This window comes from Taudactylus pleione, unplaced genomic scaffold (assembly GCF_031769625.1).
Source record: "Taudactylus pleione unplaced genomic scaffold, aTauple2 ptg000113l, whole genome shotgun sequence".
In the NCBI taxonomy this organism is placed as follows: Eukaryota; Metazoa; Chordata; class Amphibia; order Anura; family Myobatrachidae; genus Taudactylus; species Taudactylus pleione.
The window spans coordinates 9,765,664-9,790,560 of NW_028284515.1; the positions used below are offsets into that span (position 1 = coordinate 9,765,664).

Here is a 24,897-nt window from a genome sequence, read left to right on the forward strand (position 1 = left end):
CAACGATGTCCTCATTGATGTGGAAACTTGAAACAACTTCGGGAAGGAATCCAGGACGAGTGCGCAGCACCGCCCTGTTCCTATGAAAAATCAGAAAAGGGGGTCTACAGGAGAGAGCCCCTAAATCAGAAACACGTCTGGCCGAAGCAATGGCCAGAAGGAATATTGTTTTAGCTGTAAGCCATTTAAGGTCCACTGAGCCCAGTGGTTCAAACGGCGGTCCTTGGAGAGCCCTCAGAACCACAGCTAAATCCCAAGGCGCCACCGGTGGAACAAAAGGTGGCTGAATTCGAAGAACACCTTGCATAAAGGTGCGCACATCAGGGATTGCAGCAATCCTACGATGGAACCAGACTGACAGGGCAGACACCTGCACCTTCAGAGAAGCAAGGCGAAGCCCATGGTCTAGTCCCGCCTGTAGGAAAGCTAACACTCTAGACAGACGGAACTCCCAAGGGGCGTAACCTCTCGGTCGACACCACTGGAAGAACGTATGCCACACACGATGGTATATCCTTGCAGAAGATGGTTTCCGAGCTCTTAGCATAGTTTGCACTACAGAGTTGGAAAACCCCCTGGACCTTAACATGGCTCGCTCAACAACCACGCCGTCAAAGACAACCGAGTCAGGTCCGGGTGAAGACAAGGACCCTGTGACAGTAGGTCCGGTCATAGTGGCAACTGCATAGGAATGTCCACGGACAGACTCTTAAGGTCTGAGAACCAGTGCCAAGACACTCGGCGACTCTGCAGACAACTGCGCACCTTCAACTGTAAGGCAGAGATCTTTTCTCCCGTCACAAAGATCCTCTGCTGACTGGAGTCCAATAAGGCTCCGAGGTGCAGAATCCTCTGAGACGGGATCAGGGTGGATTTTTGCCAGTTTATTAACCAGCTGTGACGTTGCAGAACTGCAATCGTCATGTCCAAGTGGCGTAGAAGGAGCTCTGGAGATCCTGCTACCAACAGAAGATCATCTAGGTACGGCAACAAGCGGACTCACTGCAGCCGCAGATAACCAGCCATGACCTTGGTGAACACTCGTGGGGCTGTCGCCAGGCCAAAAGGTAACGCCCGAAACTGGAAGTGATCGTTGCGGATTGCAAACCTGAGGAACTGTTGATGTCGTAAAAAGAATAGGGACATGCAGGTAAGCATCCTGTATGTCCAATGACACCATGTAATCCCCAGGTTCAGCGCCAGAATGATTGACCGTAGGGTCTCCATCCGAAAACGCGGCACACGCAAGGACTTGTTGAGGGCCTTGAGGTTGAGAATCGGACGGTACGACCCATTGGGTTTCTGCACCAAAAATAGATTGGAATAGAAACCCTGGCCCCTCTGGGAGAATGGAACAGGCACTATAACTCCAGCCTGGAGCATAGTGTGCAAAACCTTCCGCAGTTCCAAGGCTTTGTTCCGGGCTAATGGAAGGCCCGTGGTGAAGAAGCGGGATGGAGGCCTGTGCCGAAAGGAGAGGGCATACCCGTGAGAAACCACCTCGTGAACCCAAATGTCTGTCGTGGTTAATCGACCAACACTGGGCGAACTGCAACAGGCGGCCTCCCACTTTGGGATCCCCCAAAGGGAAGCCCGGACCGTCAGGCCGCAGGCTTGTCATCTGACTTAGGGGCTGGACGTCTGGTACTCCAGACCTGTTTCCGGGGCCTGGCCGATTTTTTGAGGCCAGCCTGACGGGGAAAAGACTGTGCTTTAGGCCTACCCTGGGCCCTGAAAGGCCGAAAGGACTGCGTCCCTGAACTGGAAGGGACAGCAGCAGACGGGAGACATGCCGATTTGGCTGCCGCCAGCGTGGCCACAATTTTGTCCTGATCCGGACCAAATAGGATTTGTCCATTAAAAGCCAAAGCATCCAAGCCCTTTTTGGAATCAGCGTCCGCCTTCAAAGATCGCAACCATAAGGTGCGACGAGCAGCTACAGCTGCCGAAGAAATCCGAGAAGTTAGGGTACTGATATCCAAGGCCACTTCATTGATGTAAGTGGCCGAATCCCGGAGATTGCCTACCAACTCGGCCTGTTCAGCCGAACAGTCGGAATCCAAAGACGCCTCCAAACTATCAGCCCAGCGCTCCATAGCTCTGGCTACCCAACATACGGCCATAGCCAGTCTGAATGCCCCCCCGCAAGGGAATAAATGGACTTTAGGCAGATCTCCACCTTACGGTCCGTAGCATCCTTCAAGGAGGACATGGAGGGCATGGGCAATGTGGCACTTCGGACTAGGCGTGTCACATGAGAATCCACCTGTGGAGGGGATTCCCACTTAGAAAAATAATTATCCGCAAACAGGTAAGCCACCGCTAAGCGTCTCTGAGGCTGATACCGTTTACCAGGATGTTTCCACGCCTCCTCCAAATGGTCTACTAACTGACCCGAAAGAGGAAACACAGGGGCGTCACCCTTAATATCCTGAAAAAAGGCATATTTGGACTTGGACACTGGAGGATCGTCATCCTCAATAACTAAAGCTGTGCGGACTGCCTGAATAAGGCCAGGAATATAAATCTTGGATTTAGCGTCCGACTCTTCAGTACGGAGAGGTTCTTGGTCAGATAGATCCAGAATCTCCCCATCATCAGACGTCACGTCGTCAGCCTCATAAGGAGCGGACAGAGATGCCACCGGCCGCTTATGGGGCCGCAACACAGACTCCCCTTGTAACACGTCCAACAAATGCTGTACAGAACTAGTCAGGGAATTAACCCACGCAGACTCCTGAGAGACCTGAGGAGGGGAAATAGGGAGACTGTGGGGTACCATCAGTTGTCTCGGGAAACCCTGCATGGGTGACGACACCACTGATTGCTGGGACAATCCCATCTGTGAGAACGCAGGTTGCGGAGCTAACTGGTCCACTAGGGTGACCCCAGATGCTTACCAGCATCCCCGGATCAGTACCGGCATTCTGGTACCGGCGGGGGTGTAGGGAAGACAGCATGGACGTCAGTAGTGATTGTCCATGCTGTACTTCCAGATGGGTAGCCACAGCTGCCTTGAAGAAAACTTCAGGGGCTATCCTTAGCCCCCCTCTAAACAGGTGCTCCGACTCCGAGCCGGGCACCAACGAAACTGAGATGCCTTGGCTCGGGGGCGGGGTATAGGAGGGGGACCCTAGTGCATCCTGGGAGGCTGATAACTTAACTCTATGGTGCCCGATGCCTGACGTCATCACCTATACCCCAAAGTATCCTGTGGATACCCTATGGACCCTGATGTAGAAATACCAGTAAAGATTTATTATATTTTATCATAACTAAGGTCTTCAGTGCACCCACACAAATACTTTCTTTGTCTTGTCTTGTGTTGGCGTTTATGGTCTCAGTGGAGTATTGGGTAGCACCTCATAGGCATCTAAAGACTGAGAAGTTAATTCCTAAATCAGATGCAATATTTGAGATAAGACTTTTGACATTTTTAAATGCATAGTTGTACTGGTGCAGGATAATTTCTTTCTGTATCATTTAGATATAAGTATATCCATGCCATCTGAGAAAGTTATCTTAATGACACTTTTTAAGTGCCTCGTACACCAGCTTTGCCAGTTAGCGGATATATACTAAACCAAATGCTGTTTCCCCATCGTGGAGAACCAGGACCAATCCCAGAACTTCTTGGTATCCATGGATAGCACCATGCAAGTCTTTTTTTTTTAACACAACTGTGAAATGGCTACGGAGATGGGAGTGAACAGGAGGACCAATGAGAAGGTGCAGATGCAAGGATGGCCGCTTGTTATTGGTCCTCAAGGCCATACACCTTTCCACAATCTTCAAACAGCCCCCACAGCTGCAAAACGGGCTGAGATCTGTGCAAGTTTACAAGTCTTAATAGCAAGGAATCAATGTACTAATGACAGGTACAATCATCGATATCTAAAAATCCTTTCATTTTGATTAAACAAACTGATTTGTTCAAGGATAAAGCACATATAAGCTACATCAGGTGCCCAAAATAATATGAAATATAGTACATTTTATAAAGGTGCGTCACTGTGTAAAGTACTGTGAAAGGACTTACCTACATTTAAAACCAAAAGAAAAAGGTGTCTAATGTTAGACACATCTGAGAGTTGCTTACCTTCCTAATATTTCCAGCAGTTCTGCTACACCATTAAAGTGTTCAGTTTCATAAACAAATCTAAAATAAGAAAATCAGAAGTATTTATTAAAATATTTAGTGCTCATTACTAGCAATTCAGGCGATAAACAGAATATATAACCAATTTCCCCATCTATCCTTCTAGACCAGCGTTTCGCAAACCCAGTCCTCATGGAACCCTAATGCTGGGTACACACTAGCCGATAGATCGTTCGTACAGCAGATGAATGATATACATCATCCTGGCCATTGCCCAATGTCGTTCACAGATATATTGTGTCGTCCGTGCAGCGCGGCAGATGCAATATATATCTTTCATGTACACAGGTGACTGACCATCCCATATGCTGGCTGCAGGATCCACTGACAATGACTTCCTTACCGGCTCCTGTGGCCAGACATATATATTGGTCAGTCTGTATATGTTCATGCACATCTGCATGCACACTAAATCGGTCTGTCGGCTGTTCCGTTGGCCAAGTGTGTACCTGGCATAACAGTGCATGTTTTCCAGCTCATGTAGCTTGAGCACAGGTGTGTTAATTGACTAGCACTATAAATCTACAGGTAATAATTATTGATGAAGATACCTTGAAAACATGAACTGTTAGGGTTCCATGAGGACAGTGTTTGAGAAACACCTACATAGACAATGTTATAACATTAAGTGACATATTAGTTTTAAAATATAACTTCTACACAGTAGATCTAGTCATTGCTAGATGCTCTCTGCAGCAAGGTTATTTCTTGCAGACTTTAGTGCATAGGATTTATGACGTTCTGTGTATGGATGGCTCCCACCTACACACTTGACACCCAGTCAGCTATTTGTTCGGTATAGTGTTAATAGCTTTAGGGGGTACTCTTTCCGAAACACCTAATATGGGCAGGATGACTCCATGTCAGGTCTCCCGAAAATGAGCAAACAGTAGGAAAGGTAAGGGCTAGACACCATCTAGCAGAAGATCAACTATAGCAAAATAAATCATGAGGCTCTACAAAAGAGGCACTTGGCATACTAATAGGGACATTCTGTGAGAAATATTACAGAAAGAAAAAATACAAAATGATATATACAAAACCAACTTACCGTAGAAAAATATTGTTAATCTGTTTTCGAATAAATGCTCTAAGTCCCAGAAATTTGCCATAAATTCTGTGTAAGACTGTTTTTAAATAGTCCCTTTCACGAGGGTCTTCACTGTCGAACAGCTCTAAGAGCTTAAAAAGAAGAAATACATACAAGTTACATTTTATTGTAGTCTAGAACCTTAAGTACCAAACATTGATTATAGGCAACTAAACGGACCTATACAAGACGGCACAAACTTTCACCCCACCTACTGTCTCAGCACACAGAGGGCCTGATTCAGAGCCGGACGCTCTGACCAGAGCGCTCGCTCTGAATCAGTGCCCTCCTACCTTAAAATGGAGCGGCCTCCTGGTCGCTCGCATAGCTGTGGGTGACCACCCACAGCATATGCAAGCGGCCAAAAAGATGGTCGCGATGGTCAAGACCATCACGACCATCGGGCTTGCGACGAGACCCTTGTGGTAGGGTCTCGTTGCCGCAAGCCCTGGAGTGATTTTGGCTCTATCAGAGCCAAAATCACTCCCACTGACATCACTAGTGATGTCAGTGAGGCCGGACTCAGACGGTAGGCGTTCCCATGGGAACACCTCCGTCTGGCAACCACGCCCCCGGCACGCCCACTAAAGGAGGCGTGCTGTCAGTCACCATCGACAGCACGCCCCATTTAGTGCGAGACCCATAACGACGGCTTGGCCGCCGTTATTCGGGTCTCGCGCATGCGCACAACGGAGCTCCGTCCGTCGTGCGCATGCGCATTGGGGGAACATCGACACGCTTGCAGGACCCGTGAGTAAAATGTGTGGTTTTAACATCAGATAATTAATGAAAAGTTATTGCTGTACCATGAAATAAGTGGCAAGATTGGAAGCTGAATATGTTCCAGGTTGAATATGATGCTGGATAGTCATCTAGTCTACAAGCCCTATTTAGGCAACACATGGTTAACATTTTACGCCAACAATGTATATGCAGCTACTGATGAATTATAACACACATTCTTTCCCTAGAACGTAACTGTGCTGAGTGACATAGTGGTAACATACAAATAGTTTTGCTGCTACTATCCTACAGCACTTGTGTCACATACCAACAAATGGGATAGTCTAGCTCAGAGCTTGACAAAATTTTTCTAAAACCTAGGAGCCAGGATGAAAGTTTAGGAGCCAGACCACACCTTTCCCCCGAGGCAGCATTACTGAGCACCTACGCCCCAGGCAACCAAACCCCATGGCCACACCACTAACGGGGTACCCCAGGTAAACCACCCTCCCACAGCCACATTATTGAGCAGCTAACCCGCCTCTCCAGGGAACCAACCCCCAGAAAGACCACCCCTCCGCAACCGAAAAACCCCGGGCAAGCAAAGCCACCACCGGCAGTGGCCGAACTAGAGGGTGGTGGGCCCAGATGCAAGAATATGCTTTGGGCACCCCTATGCAGTTCCCCCAGTAGTGATCCCCCTATGCAATGCCCCCAGTAGTAGTCCCCCCTATACAATGCCCCCAGTAGTAGTCCCCCCTATGCAGTGCCCCCAGTAGTAGTCCCCCCCTATGCAATGCCCCCAGTAGTGGTCCCCCTATGCAATGCCCCCAGTAGTAGTCCCCCCTATACAATGCCCCCAGTAGTAGTCCCCCCTATGCAGTGCTCCCAGTAGTAGTCCCCCCCTATGCAATGCCCCCAGTAGTAGTCCCCCCCTATGCAATGCCCCCAGTAGTAGTCCCCCCCTATGCAAAGCCCCCAGTAGTAGTCCCCCCTATGCAAAGCCCCCAGTAGTAGTCCCCCCTATGCAATGCCCCCAGTAGTAGTCCCCCCTATGCAATGCCCCCAGTAGTAGTCCCCCCTATGCAGTGCCCCCAGTAGTAAATAAGTCAGGTCATCATGAATATAAACCAGACAAGAGCTCCATGATATCCTAGAAGTAGGATAAGTTGCATATTGTAATAGACCACTGTATGATATAGGTGACCGGTCCAATATATATGTCCTATTACACACAGATTATTGGTGATTTCTGACTGACAGCTAACGTGCTCATGCCCGGCTGTCAGATGGAGGACTTGGTGGATTACAGAGTACATGGCTGGAAGACTTTGTCCAATACAACTGTACAGAAAGGAGATAAGTACATTACTAAGCTACTCTTAATAAGACTGAGAGGGGTATTCAATATGAAAGGTTAACTTCCCTGGCGAAGTTAACGTTTCATATCGGAGTTTTTTTCTGCGTAAAAGGTATGGTGCACGCTCCCGCTTATCCCCGTATTCAATATCAAATTAACGAAAACGGGAAACTCCGAAGTTGGATTTGCGTAAAGTTACGAATTTTTCCTTAAAATAATTGTAAGACCCCCCTAAAGTTGTAAAAACATGGGGGAACACTATGGATACCCCCGTTTTAGCCTTTAATTGAAAGTCGGGGCTTTAAATAGCTGCAGCAGGTGTTTTTTTCCCGACATTGAAGAAGTGATGCAGAAGAGCACTTGTTATTTTTTTCGGTTTTTTAAGTGGTCCCATCAAATTTGGGGTACATGAAAATGGGTACTAGCATATTTTTATGTCCCTAAAGTAAGTTTTTAAAAATTCTGCATTTGTGCACCTGCCGCTATAATTCTATTCTAGAAAACACCTGCCGCATACTTGCAGAATAGCCCTGAACCTATTTGCCTATTGTTCAAAAAATTTTTCCCAATTTTGTTTTTTGCACCTCAATTTTTAAATTAATTTTTTGGGGTGTCCCTATTTTTTTTTTTTTTTACTTTTTTTGACACAGTTCTTTTTTAAATGTCAATCTCAGGGGTGCAGGCTATTTTTTTTAAGCCTGCACCCCTAAACCCCAATTCTGCACTTTTTTTCGACACCTATTCAATGGTGAAAAGTTATCACCGTTTTTTATCAAAGACTTTTCAAAACTGCGATAAGTCTTTGAAATTGAATACGGTGTAAAACTAAAACCAGTGATATTAACGCAAAAACATTAAAAAGTGCGATATTAACGCAAAAAACTATGTTATCGCACCCATATTGAATACCCCTTTAAAAAACAAAACACAACTTGGCAAGAAAGAACTGGACTTCAGATGTTTAAAATATGCAGGTCAAGTACTGAACGACTAGGATACATGTAGGGTCACTTTTTAAAAAACATTTCACTCAAAATCATCATTATCTACCCCTATATGCATTTTTATGCTCTTTTTCCAAAAGCTGGAACCATCATTCAGCTTGTGCCAAAAGTCTAACATTCAGGTGCTAAGGGTTCTGCCGCATTTTCATAGGAGTACAATTATTCTGATTGTTCCAATTCCAGTACACACGCTTTTTCACACTGGATCACATGAAATTGCGGAATTTTAGAATGTATAAATCTTGTTGTCACACTGCAGATGGTTAGTATAAGTGAAGGTCTCCTTTTAGCTTTGTGTGTGACCATTACGTGTGTGCCGTGTGCAATGGTAATAACCCTGTAACTCCATAGTGTGCACACCTTGTGCAATGGTGATAAGGTCCCATAAGCCTGTAATTCCGTAATGACCTGCTGGATATGCACCTGGTACCTCCTGCATTGAATGTTGATGTGATTTGAGCCAGTGTGGCTTGTCTGGAACCACGCTGCTGGTCACGATGATTATGCACCCGTGGACAGCCACTGCGCCTTCAATGAGGTATTCCCGGTACAAATATGACACTGTAGATGGAGGAATGTTGAATGTCCGCACAACTTCGAAAATAGAATGTCCCATCCGTCAGGCACCCACTATCATGCCCCATTCAAATGTCGATAATTCACGGCGCCTTGCCATGAGCTGCCTAGTCGGTGTTCAAACTGACTCATAAGATGTCAGATTACAACTGATGCATGTCTGGGCATTTCCAAGACGCCATAGTATGGCGACGCCACCTACCATTACCTACATTTTGCTATCCCATGACTTTTGACACTTCGGTGTATAAGGCACTGTGCAGCAATGTTTGTAGAGGACTTTCCTTTATTAAATAACCACAGCACTATATGGATAAATGCATTGCAAATCTATGTTGCTGCATGAAAACATTTGTCTGAACAAAGATAAAAGCAGTACCACCCTTACACACTAGGTGGCGGAAAAGACCACATATTAAAAAGAAATCCAGAAAAAAAGGACTAGGAACTTCCTAGATTCACAGGAAATCCAATCCTAACTTAAGTGATATTTCCTGTGCACAGTTTAAGCCAGTGTTCAATCTGATGCAAACATCGAAGTTTAGGAGACATAGGCATATTACAAGTTTAAAACTGTAAAGTTATGGGTTTACATATGCACTTCTGCAAGTTTAACTGAATTATTGATGTTTTTGGCTTCCTTTTTAGCTATACATGTACTTAGTCAATTATCTATGTTGCTATTGTATACTACACAGCTATGTTTGGGCTATTTGTACTGGATAGAATAAAAAAAATTGGTGGATGGCAAACAGGTGGCAGAATCCCATTCAAGGTCAAAGATCAAGCACAGCATGTAATAATAGTTGCTGGAACAAATACATAACCCCAAAAATGAAAAAGACATCTGACAGAAAACTCCTTTGTTACCTTTCTAACAAACCTATATGGTTTTTAAAGTAGGAGCTGTATTTTCATTACTTTGGGATTGTCTTACAAATCATTATTTAATTGTCTAATAAAAATCTAACAGACTGTGGCGACTCTGCCTCTCCATCAGCGTGCCAAGCAGCGAGATCATCGTTCCATGAGACCACACACAGCGTGGGCCAAATGAGAGGACATCCAGGCTCGCTGCAATATATCTTTGTGGCCAGAAGATGAACACACACAGCCTATGGCAAGTGTACCCATACCGAATGCTAGTTATCACAGGTACGGCAACTGTTTCTAAAGTGCGATACAGTGACAACTGCAGAACTTGAAGTTAACTTCCAATCCTTCCCAATAGCAGGGACTATGATACAGTTGGGATAATTAATCTGGGTGTGCAGAATAGGGGGCAGGAGTGAAGACAGAAGTTAAGTTATTCTGAAGGACAATCCTAAATATTTAAAACCAACTCAACCTCCACCCCAAAAACAAAACAAAACCTAACATACCTTCAGCAACCAATTATATTCTGCGAGATTCTAATAAAGTTAGCAAAATCTTTTCATGCGTGTTCCATGGTTACAGTGTTTCGGAACATACATATTTTCTACCAGTATTCAAATAGGATAATTGTGTTTAATAAGCTGCCAAGTCTATACATAATAAAATGTGATGAGATAAACCAGGTACAGCCTTGCTTCTCTAGGCCTGCTCCGATGTGGCCATTCCACAAATCTAGACTGCCATCTTCCTGTTTAATTTCTGTGCTGAAACGTGCGGATCAAAGGGAAACTTGTGCTGATCTAAACCCTCTGCTTTTCTATCAATCACACAAATGGGAGAAGGTGGAGGTTGAGGGCATAGACTATGTGGCAAGGAGGAGAGTGGGATGTAGCAGAGAGGACTGGCAACTGTTCTGGGCATCTCTCTGCGGTTTGTTCAAACATCCAGGAGGCGTCATCGTCAATACATAGCACAGATACAGCCGACAGCCTAATAAGCACTATAATGCTGGGGACAGTGTTCTGTGCCTCTCATCCTGGACTCTGTGGGAACACTGCACATGTTCAAAACACAAATACATGTTCCTCCTGTAGTGATGCAATATTAAGCTGTATTGCCTCCCAAAGTTGCTCTGTTTACCAAACCTCGAGGGCAAAACAACTGAAAGCTAGATTTGCTGTGCAGACTGTCCAATCACATATTAAATAAACATCTGAAAAGGTTATTTCTGGAACTTTGGTTGAAGTGTTGGCATAAATGACATGCTTATTATAGCTCACTAAGTAAAAGCGGACACAAAAGTGAGCGCCAGTTACTATGAAACTAGATGAGTTTCTTAAAATGTTTGTCTCTTAGCAACAAAAGTCTTATACAAGATCTCCGACAAATTCAACTGGCTTGGCAAGAAGGCGGCGGCATGTAACCTGCTTAATAGTATGAGATCGCTATCTACAACTTGACTGAGCACATGCTTGGAGACAGGAATAATCTTATAATACTCATGTTTAGTGGGTGGGGAATTCGGTCTTGATTTGTGGCATTCCTATTGTTGGTGAATGGACATTAAAGTGTCCAGAAAATCAAATATCCAGAGTGTTAGAAATAACCATTTTAATCTAAAATGATCTCCTGTAAACAGTAAGGGGCAGATTCAATTAGCTGCGCTCATTTACAGCGTGAGGAAAAGGGTGGTACCCTCTGTGTGGCTATTCAATTAGAACCCCTTTTCCTCGCACAGTAATACTGTAGCTTATGAGCATGGTTTCCTGGAGCTATGGGTTAATGCGTGCATTGCACTTACAATAAGGGCACTTATTTCTGTTAGAGTCTCCCTAAGGCTGGAACAGAAATCTGCGTTAAGTGCAGCCTAATGCTAAGTGAATCAAGCCCCAAAAGCTTCATCCTGTACCCTAAAACGCTGTGGAGATATTGCTATAAACCATACAACTGAATGTACCACCAAACAAAATATAACTTTGCTTTTGAAACTTAATGATACTGGGCCCACAGTAACTTTAACCCAGGATCTTAGGAAGCAATTCAATTAGCAAAACAGTAATAGGCTTCCACCAACGTTGGCAATTTTCAGTAGCACCCCATAGAGGTGTGCAGGAAACTTGGCAATGTTGGTGTACCAAATACTACAACGGCATGCGCAGCTTAACATTGTGGTCGCCCTGTAGAGATAGGAGCCAGCATGGAAAACTGTTGATCTTGAGCTTAGAAAGCGTATGATCAGACCAACTCTGTATATCATGAATTACTAGGCTCTTTAAACTGTTTTAAAAGAAAAAAAAAAAAAAAGGATGAAATTAAAAAAATTTTAATAGGATAATGGATCACTTTACATTCCTGACAATTTATGCAACTATAAAATGTTCAAGGCTTTGAGAGAAAGACCAACGACACCTTAAGTATCCTTTAGAAGTTACATTGTGCCTGGTAAGGCATGTCATCTTTTACAATAAGGGGTCTATTTACTAAGCAGTGTCAGGAGACTGAGTAAAAAGAGATAAGGTGCCAGCCAATCAGCTCCCCTGTCATTTTTCAAACACAGCCTGTGAGATGGCAGTTGGGAGCTGATTGGCTGGCACCTTATCTCATTTAACTTTGTCTCCTAACACTGCTTAGTAAATAGACCCCTTAGTCCTGAGTTTCTAATACAGAACAGTTAACTTCTAAACATAGGCCACTTTGCATGTACTGTCTATAGATGACAGAAAGAGTACATTTGGTACAACTGAGCAGGGAGCTTACCTGTAAAACAAATTTTTGATCTATGTACTTTTTGGCAACGCTGGGCTGAAATTCTTGGCTTTCCAAAAATCGTATGAAAAATTCATATACAAGCTGCAAGAAACACATGGTGGATAAAGTCAGTGGTGCCCTGTGGTACATTTATTCTTAGCCTGCCGACATTAGAGCAAAACCAATGCTATTGATGAAAGATTAATGAGGATAACATTTTTAGATCGCTGGCAATACATAAAATATAGGTTTGAAATTACAAACGAGGCTCACCATAAATAAGAGTCATGTTAAACCAGACTCCCAGTTGGTATGGATAGTGGTCCAGTAATTGCTTTTAAAGTTAAGGTGTAGCTTGCAGCGAGCCATGGGACTGTGCCATGTCTGCACTATTATTCTATTGCTTGTGGAGAATGCTATATTATAGAACATCAAGAGCCCTTAAAGTGTATCAGGGTGGCCATCACTGCCACAGACGAACACAGCATGTCTGCTGCTAACGGCAAGAGCAGCTGCACTGCCAAAGACGCTAGCTCCTGCCCTGCCCCCTGAGAAGACGCAGCGCACTCACATCACATGAGCCAGTTCCAGGCACACTGCTGTATTACCAGTCCCATATAAGGAGCTAGGTGAGTGCCAAAAGGTACCGTTAGCTTGCGAGTAAGGACGGTCACTTATCACAGTGTCGCTCAATTAAAAGTCTCTCAAATTAGCAATGGTCTTCTGCATTTAGCTAGAAAGTCTGGTTTTGATTTAGAAAGCATTGCAAGTTGAGGAAAGTGCATCAAGCATGCTGCAGATTAAGAGACTGCAGCATGTTCTTTTATATATGTAAAACATGTAGTTGCTATTACAATGCTGACCTGTTTGTATGTGGTGTTTTGAAAATCATTAAGTCTGTTTAGCGGATATGATGCAATACACGCCTTTGGATAGAAGTAACCCTAAACATGTTAGATGGCGTCATTTTACCACTGGATGAAAACTTAAATAACTATGCGTGCGCTGCATCTTGCTGGCTACACACAACGCGTCAACGCCCTTACCTGTAAGTGTGGCCATGATGCTTCAAGGGTGGGTTCATCTTCTTCAGGATCAAACTCATTGCTGTCACTCGGTGGGAGAGTCCTAAATATATTGCAGGATACCTAGAACATGAATATAGTGAATTTGTTACACTCCATGTACATGAATGGATAAGGTCACATATGCATCTGTATTAAAGAGTTACAGTAATAACAAATATTCAGCACTTCTAAAATGAGCCATAATAGCCATTAAAGGGCACTTCTAATGTGTGTACAGGGCTCACTGTTAGTTCTACTTACAATGCACACTGTAACGTAACAATTATTAGGCCAGTGCATGACCCTGTTTTTGTCTATTGATATTGATCTTTCCTCAGATGTATGGTAACTCCCTCTCATGCAAATGTGCAGAAACCTTTTCAGTGGAGAATAATCTGCTGTATGCCAACATGTGCTCCACATAGATGTATGCCTTTCTGTAGAATAAACTGCTACGGTATAAATAAAACAAAGGCAGCAGAACATCAGCTTTTATTTATAGAAAACCAACATACTATCTGCACAGTCCGAGAATATTTTTTCATGCCTGCTTCTGCAACCTGGAGGTTACCAGCATCACCGTCACAGACAGACATACACGCTGTTAGAGGACCACTAACATGCCATTGTGTTTTGGACCATGGGAGCTAACCGGAGCACCGAGAGGATGTTCACACGAATAGAAGAACCATGGGTCCCGGAGCGGAAATGAAGCCAATTTAAGCTGCGTTTCATCAGGTGTTTTACTATAGATACCTCACCAAGAACCATCATTTAGAAACCAGATTACTTTGTTACCAAACAAGAAATGGTCTGATTATTTGGGCCAGATCGAAGGCCGATTTACCCATATAATGTGTTATGTAAACACTCATGTAATGTTGCAAACATCTGATGAGCACGTATATCAGGCAGTCCATTCTTGGTTAGGCTTCATATAGGCAGAGCGATTGTATATCTGGCCCAACCAAAGCATCCCGAAGGTAAGTATCGGGCATTAGGGGGAGGGTTAGGGTGCGGGGTTAGGCATAAGGGGAAGGGTTAGGCACCAGTGGGGAGGCTTAGGTTTAGAGAGCGGGGAGGGGGAGGTTAGGTTTAGGCACCGGGGAGGGAGGGTTAGGGATAATGGTTAGTCTTACCCTCTTTCCTTATGGGTGTCGGGATTCTGACTGTCTGGAAGCCGCTGTCGATATTCTGACCAGCGGCATCCCGACAGCCGAGATCTCATACCCAACCCCTGGCCCAGACCCCCCTGCCGATCTGGTTGAAAACATTAATGGTGCGTACACACTGGGCGATTAAAGTGGACGACTGAACGATAACGATATCGTTATCGTTCAGTCGTCCACTTTATCGTCCATTTTTAACACAAAAAAGATGAACGATGACGACGACGCGCGTTCCCGCGGGTCGTTCGTCATCCTCGTTCATCGGGCTGACATGCAGGCCAACCCGACAACCTCATCAGGTTGCTGCATGTCAGGGAATGGGTGAGAGAGCCCGGCGCTGAACGATATCGCTAATGATATCGTTCAGTGGCTGTGCTCAATGTCATGAACGACATTGAGCACAGCCTGCCGGGGACACACTAGACGATATCGCTCAGGGAGCATATCGTCTAGTGTGTATGCACCTTAAGACGATCATGTGTTGTCAGATCTAAAACATTTGTATTCTACAGCCTTTGTTGTACTGCAAAACCCAGCATGCAATGCAAGATTGGGTACTTGTACTTTAACAATAGTTGGGCAGCCACATGCTCCAGAAGTGGTAAATTGAGTAGTCACTGCTTGGTCAGCTATTTTAGTTCTAGAGGAATTTAGATCCTCAATCACACTTGAACTGAAGGGCTTTTCTTTTCAGTTTCGTACACACACTTGAAAATATTAGGTAGCAGGATGTGAAAGCATCAAAACATTTGTGATTCTTAAGTTACCTATCTTGATTGATCTAGGTGTATATTATTAGAATAGGTCTGAAAGCAGAACATTATAAAGATCAATACATTAAGCACTTACTCCTGTCACACTTCCTATCACTTACTAAAATCTTTTTCAGGCAAAGCAGAGTTCAAGCATCTGCAACAGCAAGGATAGGCAGTGCCCAGGTTCTAACCAAGAGCGCCTACAAATGGTTTCCTGATGCCCAACCGTCTATAGGGGAAAAAAAAAAAGGACAATCCTAGTTTGGTTTCCTAAAAACTTACAGCAACTACATTAGTTGCCTGCTAAAAATCTGGATTTAAAAAAACTTCCCCTCTATTAGAGTTGTTTTAATCCTTGATGGGAAAGGTAGCTTTCACCTCCTCTGCCACACTAATTTTGGAAAGATAGAACAGAACATTTTTATTTTTAAAGCTAGTCAGTCACAGGCCTGTTATTCAGCACTGAATTGCAAGCAACTAAAACAACCTCCTAAATTTGGCCACACACAATAGATTAATAGTTCAAAAGGTGGACTGGCAGCTAAATACACACAGACCAACTGCATTCATTTACAAACAATAATTATATATTAAAACCGGATTATGGCCCACTCATGCTCACATGGCATGTTGATTTCAGGACCACTTACACAGTAATGTAAATGCCAGTTATCACTAGAGATATGCGTGTTCAGTTTTACTCTGTTCTTTTCGACACACTAGCGCAAGTTCGGATCATTTCGGATTTATCTTATTGGCTATCTAAAACATGCGAGAGCCTGATAGCCAATACGATAAATCCGAACTTGCGCTAATGTGACAAAAAGAACAAAGTAAAAATCGAACCCGCACATCTCTAGTTATCACTAGCAATATCAGCACTTATCTAGATGACTGCTATACTAGCCATACACCTACGTCCCCTGCAGATAAGCACCCTATCCCCATTGTGCCATCAATTCCCCTGGCGTATTCGGCAGTAAGGTTCAGAAATTAATATATATATATATATATATATATATATATATATACATACACACACACACACACACACACATATATACACATACATACACACACTCAGGTCAGCTTCCGCCCTTTCTCTGATGTCCACGTGGTGTCCAGTACCCACCTGCCGGACACCACTTGGACATCAGAGAAAGGGTGGAAATCGTAGGGAGCGAGCGGAGGTTGATCCGGGTGTCGGAGTCCCCACGGGCTAATACAAGGAGGGCAGAAGTCACCTGCCGGGTACCACGTGGATACCAGGAAAGGGCGGAAGCCATATGGAGTGAGCGGAAGCTGACTTGAGTGCCGGAGTCCCCATGGGCCACTACAAGGAGGGCGGAAGTTACATCAAAAGGGCGGAAGTTGCCCGCCGGAGGGGCGGAAGCACTATCGGACAGAAATATTTAATTATAATTATATTTACTAATGTTCTCATATATGTGCATATTTATGATACGAGAATACTGGTTCATAATATAGCTAGGTGATCATTTCACAGTTTTGTTTTAAAGGGTGCTATGTTAACCCTCCATCACGAACACCGGAAGTGATGTCACCAATTTACTAGATGATGCATGATCAGTCCTGTTTAGTCTAGTATAAATAAGAGGTCCTGTATGACAGCTATTATCCCTTGAAAAAGTCCCATTGGATGGAACGCGTTGGGCAAGCTGAACTCTTGCCTTAAATGAGCCATCAAGATAAGCAATTTTATACTTATGTTCGCTTTCTAGCAAAATATTCTTCAGTGCCTATCTTCTATTTTAATTCATCTATATTAATCTCCTTTTATGCTGAATATGGTTGTGCAATAATATTATGAAATAATTATCAGCACCTCCTGTTCTAATGTGCTTTACATTTAAGCATATGTAAATGTTTAATTGCATTACAAGAATTATTTAAGCATTGGTTGCACTTCAGAACTTACAGTAACCTTATCATCTAGAGGTTTTAGCATGAGAAACTTGGCATTATAAAGGCTCTATTTCTATTTTTATTGTATTTATTCTATATTGTCATCTATTAAATATTTGTCTTAATTGTGTTTAAATTAATTGTCTTTTACATATATTATCCACCTATGGTTATTTAACATTGCACTTTAAGTTTTGCGAGACGCCTGTCGCTGGATTTATTCACCTTTACACACACACACACACACACACACACACACACATGCATACATACATACATACATACATATATTTATTTATTTAAGATATAGTAGGAGAAATATTGTTCTCTGTGGTTGTTCTGGCCAAGGAGCATCCAGTGTACGACAAAATCCATTATAAAAGAGGAAAGCCCAAAAAGGCAATTTAACTTAATTTAGACTACGGCAATACATGGAGGAAGTCACATTTTAATTGTAAACACATTCTGCTTCCTCCTTCAAAGTACAGGATGTAAAACTCATCAAGAGTTAAAAGGAAAGGAAAAGCCGAGGCCTAGTGAACTGGTTATAAAGAACATTAGCTTACAGTCAAAAAAGTGAAGTTCTGCTTTATTAAAAAAATACACATTAATCCTTAGGAGAAACCTCTGCTATTGCACAATTTAAAGTCCCATGATTAAAGCAAATAGATTAACCGCACACAGTCACTCAAACACAAATGATTACTAAAGCAACCATGCTAATTGCTCTATGTAAAATTAGCAATTACTAACATTTGCAAACACGTTATAAACAGGAAACTATCACAAGTGAACAGATCAGTTATAAGGTTGAGACTGTGGTTGAAAGAACAGAAAATATTCAATCAGTTTGGATAAATCTGCGGAGAGACATCTATAACCAAATATTGGACAGCAGCAGAGTATTAAAGCTATAGCTTCTTAGTTGCTACAAAAACAGCCAATGTACAACTGAAGCACCTTACATTGTATAAGGGATCTGAACTGTATTTGCTTGGGAGATGCCCCCTTAGATTGGGCTTATAATCAGGCCGTTAATTTGCTAAAAACGTAGTGGCTGGCAACAGACAGCAGAGACGTATGGTAATTCCGATCACTGCCACCCCACTGCCCCATGTTACACCAGTAACAAGCTCTGGCATGGGAAGGACAGTAACATAGAACAGAGGGGAATTTTCCCTGAATCAGGCAGATTCAGTCACCCAGCGGTTTCATTTTCAGAGCTGCATGGTTACTAGAAACTAGCAGAGTCCTTTCAATATGACCTAACTTTTAGGAGCAAAGTTATCATTTATAAACAAGACTAGGTATTGACATACAGAGGTAAGAGCCCTGCTAGTCCAAATGGATAAGAATGGTAGAAATGGTGTGGTGGGTTATATCATCCCGTTACATCACAATGTGGGTCTGGGGACAAGGTTCAAATTGGATCTCCCCTAATCATTACCTCCAATTTAGTCTAGATCTAGTAGGAGGTTGCAGTGTACTCAGGTGTATTAGTAAGTGCTCAAGGGCACTTAAACCTGTCAGGATTGGACATTTTCATTAATAATCTGTAATACTGCAGCTTACTTCTGGGATCATTGCAGGGACGGACAGACCTCATTTCAGCTGGGAAGCCGCCCATTTCTTGTGCGCCTCTCTCGCTCCTCCCTTTCCTCTCCCTCTCGCCTTACTTAAATTTCGAGCCGGAGGTAAGGCGAGTAGGCGGGGTTATGCTCGGCATCGTCCATGGTGCCTGGCGCCCTACATGCCCACGTACCATGCGTAATGGCCAGGCCGGTGCTGGGTCAATGAATCCTAAGGATTCATATTTTGGTTGTAAATACAACTTACCATCCTCATTCTATGGGGTTTATACAGTAACTTCTATTTCATAGAATTTGTATTAAAGGAAACAATATATTTTAATTTTCACTTTATTTTTGACAAATGTAGAACATGATGAAACATTTACATAAAAATTCTTGCTATCCAACGTGAAGCTACTTGTTTATGAAAGAGCTAGTCAGTGTGCTTGATGAACCTGCTGCAGCGTTTGGCAGGGGAACAGGGAATCGGGGAGACTGGAACCGTTCTCCAAAACGGGGCCGTGTATAGGAAAGTCTGCGCTGGCGGACACAGGCTTCCCGGACCTGGCTGTCCCAGTTCAGTCGGCCAGACTGAGCAAATCTCAGCTTACACAGCCTGGCCAAAGCTGCAACCATCACGATGGTGATCCGGGGCAACATCTACGTACGCTGAACTCTATCGCAGATACATGCAGGAGGTGTCTATTTCCTACAGACATTTGCATTTAGTTGGAAGGTATTGCACAGCAGCTTCTTTGTGGCTGTCCAATACTGTCCATCCCTGAATCAGACCCTCAGCGCTGAGGTTAATATCAGCAGGGGATTTGCCAAAGTGGGGGGGAAGAGATCAACCAGAAAGTTGAGCAGAAACAAGTGCCAGTAATCAGATGATCCTAAACAAAGGGGGAATATAAACCAAGGCCAGTACATTCCCTTGTAAAGTTATATATGTATATATGTAATCAAAGAACAATTTTTAAGGTTCTGTAAAATATAGGATAATATTTAGCAGCATGAAGGTGACTGCAGTACGCAGAATCTGCCTAGACAGCACCGATAGCTTACATAACCCTGCCAGGTGTCAGCTCACCCTGATCCATTGTTTATTATAAGGGCACAGTCCTGCCCTTATATTAAGGCTGAAATGAAAAAACTGAATTCTCCATAGAGCATTCCGGAGAGAGAGAGAGGAGGGGGGGGGGGGGGGGGGGGGGCATGGTGTTTAAGGGTCTACACGGTACCTAGCTGATATTTGGCATGGACGAGTAGAACTGTCGCTCGGTGCTGCATGCCAGATTTCAGGGTAAACAAATTAGGATTAGGGAGTAATCTAAAACTCCTACTGTCAGTTTTTTCTGACACACTCAGTTAGGACCACTTTTCTGCTGTTCTCTATGGGGGATTATTGGGAAGGCATAAGTCAGGGTACAGGACGAATTTAGACTTGGGGTTTGTTTTATTGGGTAGCTATTGTTCCAGGGTAGGTGCTTTTGGGGTTTAGGTAATTGAGAAAGTTACAGTTTTTAAACTATTACCTCACAATTGTGCCATTATAGACATAGGAAGCTTCAACGTGCCGCACAGCCTCAGTAGGTGCCTTCAGCAGGTGTACTCATTGTGGCTTCATTAGGGAAGATGGCTGGCCAGTGCGGGCGGCAGCGGTGGTAGGACCCTGGGGAAAGAAGTGGCAGATAGCTGTAGCCGCGGCACGGATTTGGGATATCTATGACGCCTGCATCTGTGTGTGATAAAAATAAACACAGATGCACGGACGCAGGTGCAGTGAGGTCCGTCTGTGCTGCCATGTTTATAAATAAAAAAAATTAAAAAAAGGCGTTCCCCCCTCCAATATGTTGTGCTCATTTAAAAAAATGTCGTCTTTTATTCAATTTAAACATGGCCACCACAAGCCAATCACAGCTCGTGACGTTATCGCCCCCTCCCCCTCGGCTGACTTATATAAGCCAGCCCGAGAGCACACGGCACGGTAGTCCATTGGCGGGGAGGTAACAGAGGAGACTTGTCGAAGAAAGACGACGCCGGGTTCTGGATCGGCGGCACCCTCCAGATGAAGACGCCGTGGAAGTCCTGGGTGAGGCGGCAGGCATGAAAAAGAGCTTAAAGGCTGCCGTCCCCCAGGTGAAGGTGCAGGAAATTAAATGAAAAAAAACAAAAAACTGTGTTCTTGTTTTATTTTAATATTGCTTTTACAGGAGTACTATAGGTACCAGCGGGCCATTAATCACCCGCTCACTGGTAATTGTGGGTCTCCAAGTACCAGCATGCGGGGGAGGCTTGCTGGGACCTGTAGTTCTACTACAAAAGAAAATATTTTTACTTTCATATGCACCACACTACACTATCTCAACCCGGCACCTACCGGCCAGGCGTGCCGGGGATAGCACTGGGCTATCAGTCCAGGCCTGGGGTGCCCTGGAGAGGGTAACCGGGGGGGTCCCAACTTTCCAGGGTTCCCCTGGCTGTGGCATTACTCCCCTGCTAGAAAAAGTCAGGTGCTGGTTCTGGTTAATCCAGGCAAACTCTACACATTGTTTTCCCCTGTATTTCCAGAACCAGGACGGGCTCAGAGCCCAGTGCTGGTTGTGCCTCATACAGGGGACCCCTATGTCGTTTGGCCCCTGTATTTTGGCAACCAGGACTGGTTCTCCAGAGCCAGTCTATGGAATTTCCTTATACTCAAGTCAAGCCAGCAGCTCCCACTGATGTGAATTCAAAGTTGTACCTATATAAAAAGGTTCTTTCAAAATATTACATGCCAACATGCTTTATAGAAACCAAAAGCTGAAAAACATGCTTTAGTCCTTTTACACATTGGTGTTAATAAGGCATTAAAATTCCATTTCATGTTGGTGAGCATCTTTAAATGAACCCTATTTTTCTACTTTTTCACTGTGCATTTATATCCTCTTATGTGTGATGCGCTGTAGATACCATATCGGCAGCCATGAGTACTAACATCCATAGCAAGGAATTTCTTGGCCCACATGCACTTGTGTAAATGATACTAAGTGTAATGTATACACGTGACAGTGTTTATGCGTGACCATTTACTTAATTCCACACATTATAATAAACATCCACAAAGACGAAACACAAGTTTAACCGAAGGACGATGACTTTCTGTGCAGGTACTAACGCTAGTATGGATATAAATAGTACAGGATATACCGGAGTATCAGGTGGCAGCAATCAAGAAAGCTCCTAGCAGCAGAGGTCCTTACTTGTGTATTAATCATGGACATCGTTAACATACATGGTAGTAATCAAGTGGTTTTAGTGCCAAACACACACTGAGTTAACTCTGACACAATGCAAGCCATTGTACAAAACAAATAAACCATGGCAAAGGGTTATCTGGAAACCCCTGTTTAATTATACATGTACTGGGTTGTAGCTTTGTTAGCTGCTAAGAACAGTGGTATCATGATAGGATAATAGCATGCTACAAATCCATATCTAATAGATAAAATCTAATGACATTCTACACAATTACACAGTTACAGGGGGCCAGCTTAATATCCCAATTGATGAAAGTGAAAACCCCCACCATACTACCCCGGCTACTTTTTTCCATCCTGGCTGACTTCAGTGCTTTCCAGCATGTGATTTTCAGCATGTGCTTTATATCTCATAAATAGTAGACTTGTTTATTTGTGCAAGGAAAACAGCTCAGCGGTATCCAGGGGAAACGGAAATAAACAACTCCAAATAATAAGGCACCTGATAGAACAGTACCACTCTGACACAAAAGGGGCCCATGCACCAGGCGGCAGATTGCGTTATTCTCCAATCAGATCGGAGACTGCGATCCCCAGGCCAGAAATGCTGACTGGCAGCCATTGAGTTCTCCGATCCGTTGGAGGATCGGGGAAATTCTCCATGTTAAATTTTACCAAGTCGCAAATCACATTCATATTTTGATCGTGATCAGCAAATCGGTGAAATACAACATGTTGGATTCCGTCAATCCTCCGGACCGGCATCTGTGGATCGCAGTATCGCGACCATCCGTCGCTAGTGTATTATGGCCATAACTCTACTAAAGCAAAAGCACTATATTAGAAGTCCGAGAGGGGCATGCTGACAAGTCCGAGAGGGGCATGCTGACAAGTCCGAGAGGGGCATGCTGACAAGTCCGAGAGGGGCATGCTGACAAGTCCGAGAGGGGCATGCTGACAAGTCCGAGAGGGGCATGCTGACAAGTCCGAGAGGGGCATGCTGACAAGTCCGAGAGGGGCATGCTGACAAGTCCGAGAGGGGCATGCTGACAAGTCCGAGAGGGGCATGCTGACAAGTCCGAGAGGGGCATGCTGACAAGTCCGAGAGGGGCATGCTGACAAGTCCGAGAGGGGCATGCTGACAAGTCCGAGAGGGGCATGCTGACAAGTCCGAGAGGGGCATGCTGACAAGTCCGAGAGGGGCATGCTGACAAGTCCGAGAGGGGCATGCTGACAAGTCCGAGAGGGGCATGCTGACAAGTCCGAGAGGGGCATGCTGACAAGTCCGAGAGGGGCATGCTGACAAGTCCGAGAGGGGCATGTGTGGAGGTAAGAGCAGTAATGAACAACATGCAACCCTCCAGGCCTTGCAAGTACATTCCTGCTTTGTGGTCATATTTGTTATAGCTTGTAAAACTTGTTTGAAAGGATGTTGATATATTAGTTAGGGGTCTCTTTCCGTGATTAAATATTAAACTTAATTAGTCAAATTAGGAGTAGTGTGCAGCCCTTTGAAGGTTAGAGGGCAGCCCAATATGGCCACTGACATGTATCAGGTTGCCTTACGCTGAGATAGAATGACATACAGAGGAGGTGAGTGCCATGTTAGTGATGTGGGAGAGCCATGGTCATTTCAGGGCTGTTTTTTTTTTATTCTTAAAATAATGGGGCATTTGGGGTCCTTTTATAGATCTGAAGACCTTGAAGTGCGCCTGAATCCCAATGTTTGTGGAGCAAATTGATTGAATATGTAATTGCAAAGTTACAAATTATATAGAACAGATGACATATGCCCATATACATTGGAGAACGATCATGGCAAATTAAAGTGGAAAAAGCTAGTAACTTTTCTTTGTCCTCCTACAAGTCATTACCGCTTTTTCTAAATCTCTCCTGAGGGCAGACAGGTATGGCTGTCAGTCACTTGCACAAACACACATCATGTGATGGCAGAAGGTGGATAACAGAGGGGAGGATTTTACAATTTTTAGAGCAAACAGCTTAGTGAGCTTCTCTGCTCACTACATCATGAGCCATTGTAATTAGCCTAGTAGTCACATGACCATGTACAATTACACAGATTCTTAAATCCCACCACAGTGATTTTAAAAAGAAAACTAATCTAAAATTTCTCACTGGACTTTGGCTTTAGACAATAATATAAATGATTACTTATACGTAATCCTGGAATCTAGCAATGCCATCCTTATTCCTGCTTAGAAAGTCTTTTGTTTAAACAGACATGTTCTCAATGTAGTTCGAAGGAGAGGGCTGTAATGCTACAGTCACTGGTAGCAGAAGAGAGCATTGCTGGACCATTAGACATAAGTAGATTGGTCAAAACGCTCAACCCCAAGTAAATAATACTAAAAATAATAATAATTTTATTTATATAGCGCTTTTCTCCAGCAGGACTCAAAGCGCTTTACAAAAACCAAGAACATAGTACAGAGGTTTAAAATTACAGAAAGGAGAAATAAAATGAGCGGCACATTAATTATCTCATATTATGTCAAGCAATTATAAAGATCTATATTGGAGAACTCTCAGTTCTTAATATACAACCGTCTCTCTGATGCAGGACCACTCAGCCAAATCTGCTGGTCCAATCTTGAATCCATGTCCAGTTTGGCC

At 43.9% G+C, this 24,897-nt stretch overlaps 1 protein-coding gene across 3 annotated transcripts in view; it reads right to left on the reverse strand.

Annotated features, from left to right (window-relative positions):
- The window catches only part of PPP2R5E (protein phosphatase 2 regulatory subunit B'epsilon), a 96,253-nt gene that overhangs the window by 26,427 nt on the left and 44,929 nt on the right, over window positions 1–24,897 (reverse strand). For all 3 annotated transcript variants that reach the window (XM_088471235.1, XM_088471236.1, XM_088471234.1), the window contains exons 4-7: window positions 13,583–13,684; window positions 12,546–12,638; window positions 5,211–5,341; window positions 4,100–4,159 (exon numbers count right to left, since the gene is read on the reverse strand). In XM_088471235.1, the coding sequence (XP_088327361.1) occupies window positions 4,100–4,159; window positions 5,211–5,341; window positions 12,546–12,638; window positions 13,583–13,684 (386 nt within the window). The remainder of the gene's footprint in view (window positions 1–4,099; window positions 4,160–5,210; window positions 5,342–12,545; window positions 12,639–13,582; window positions 13,685–24,897) is intronic.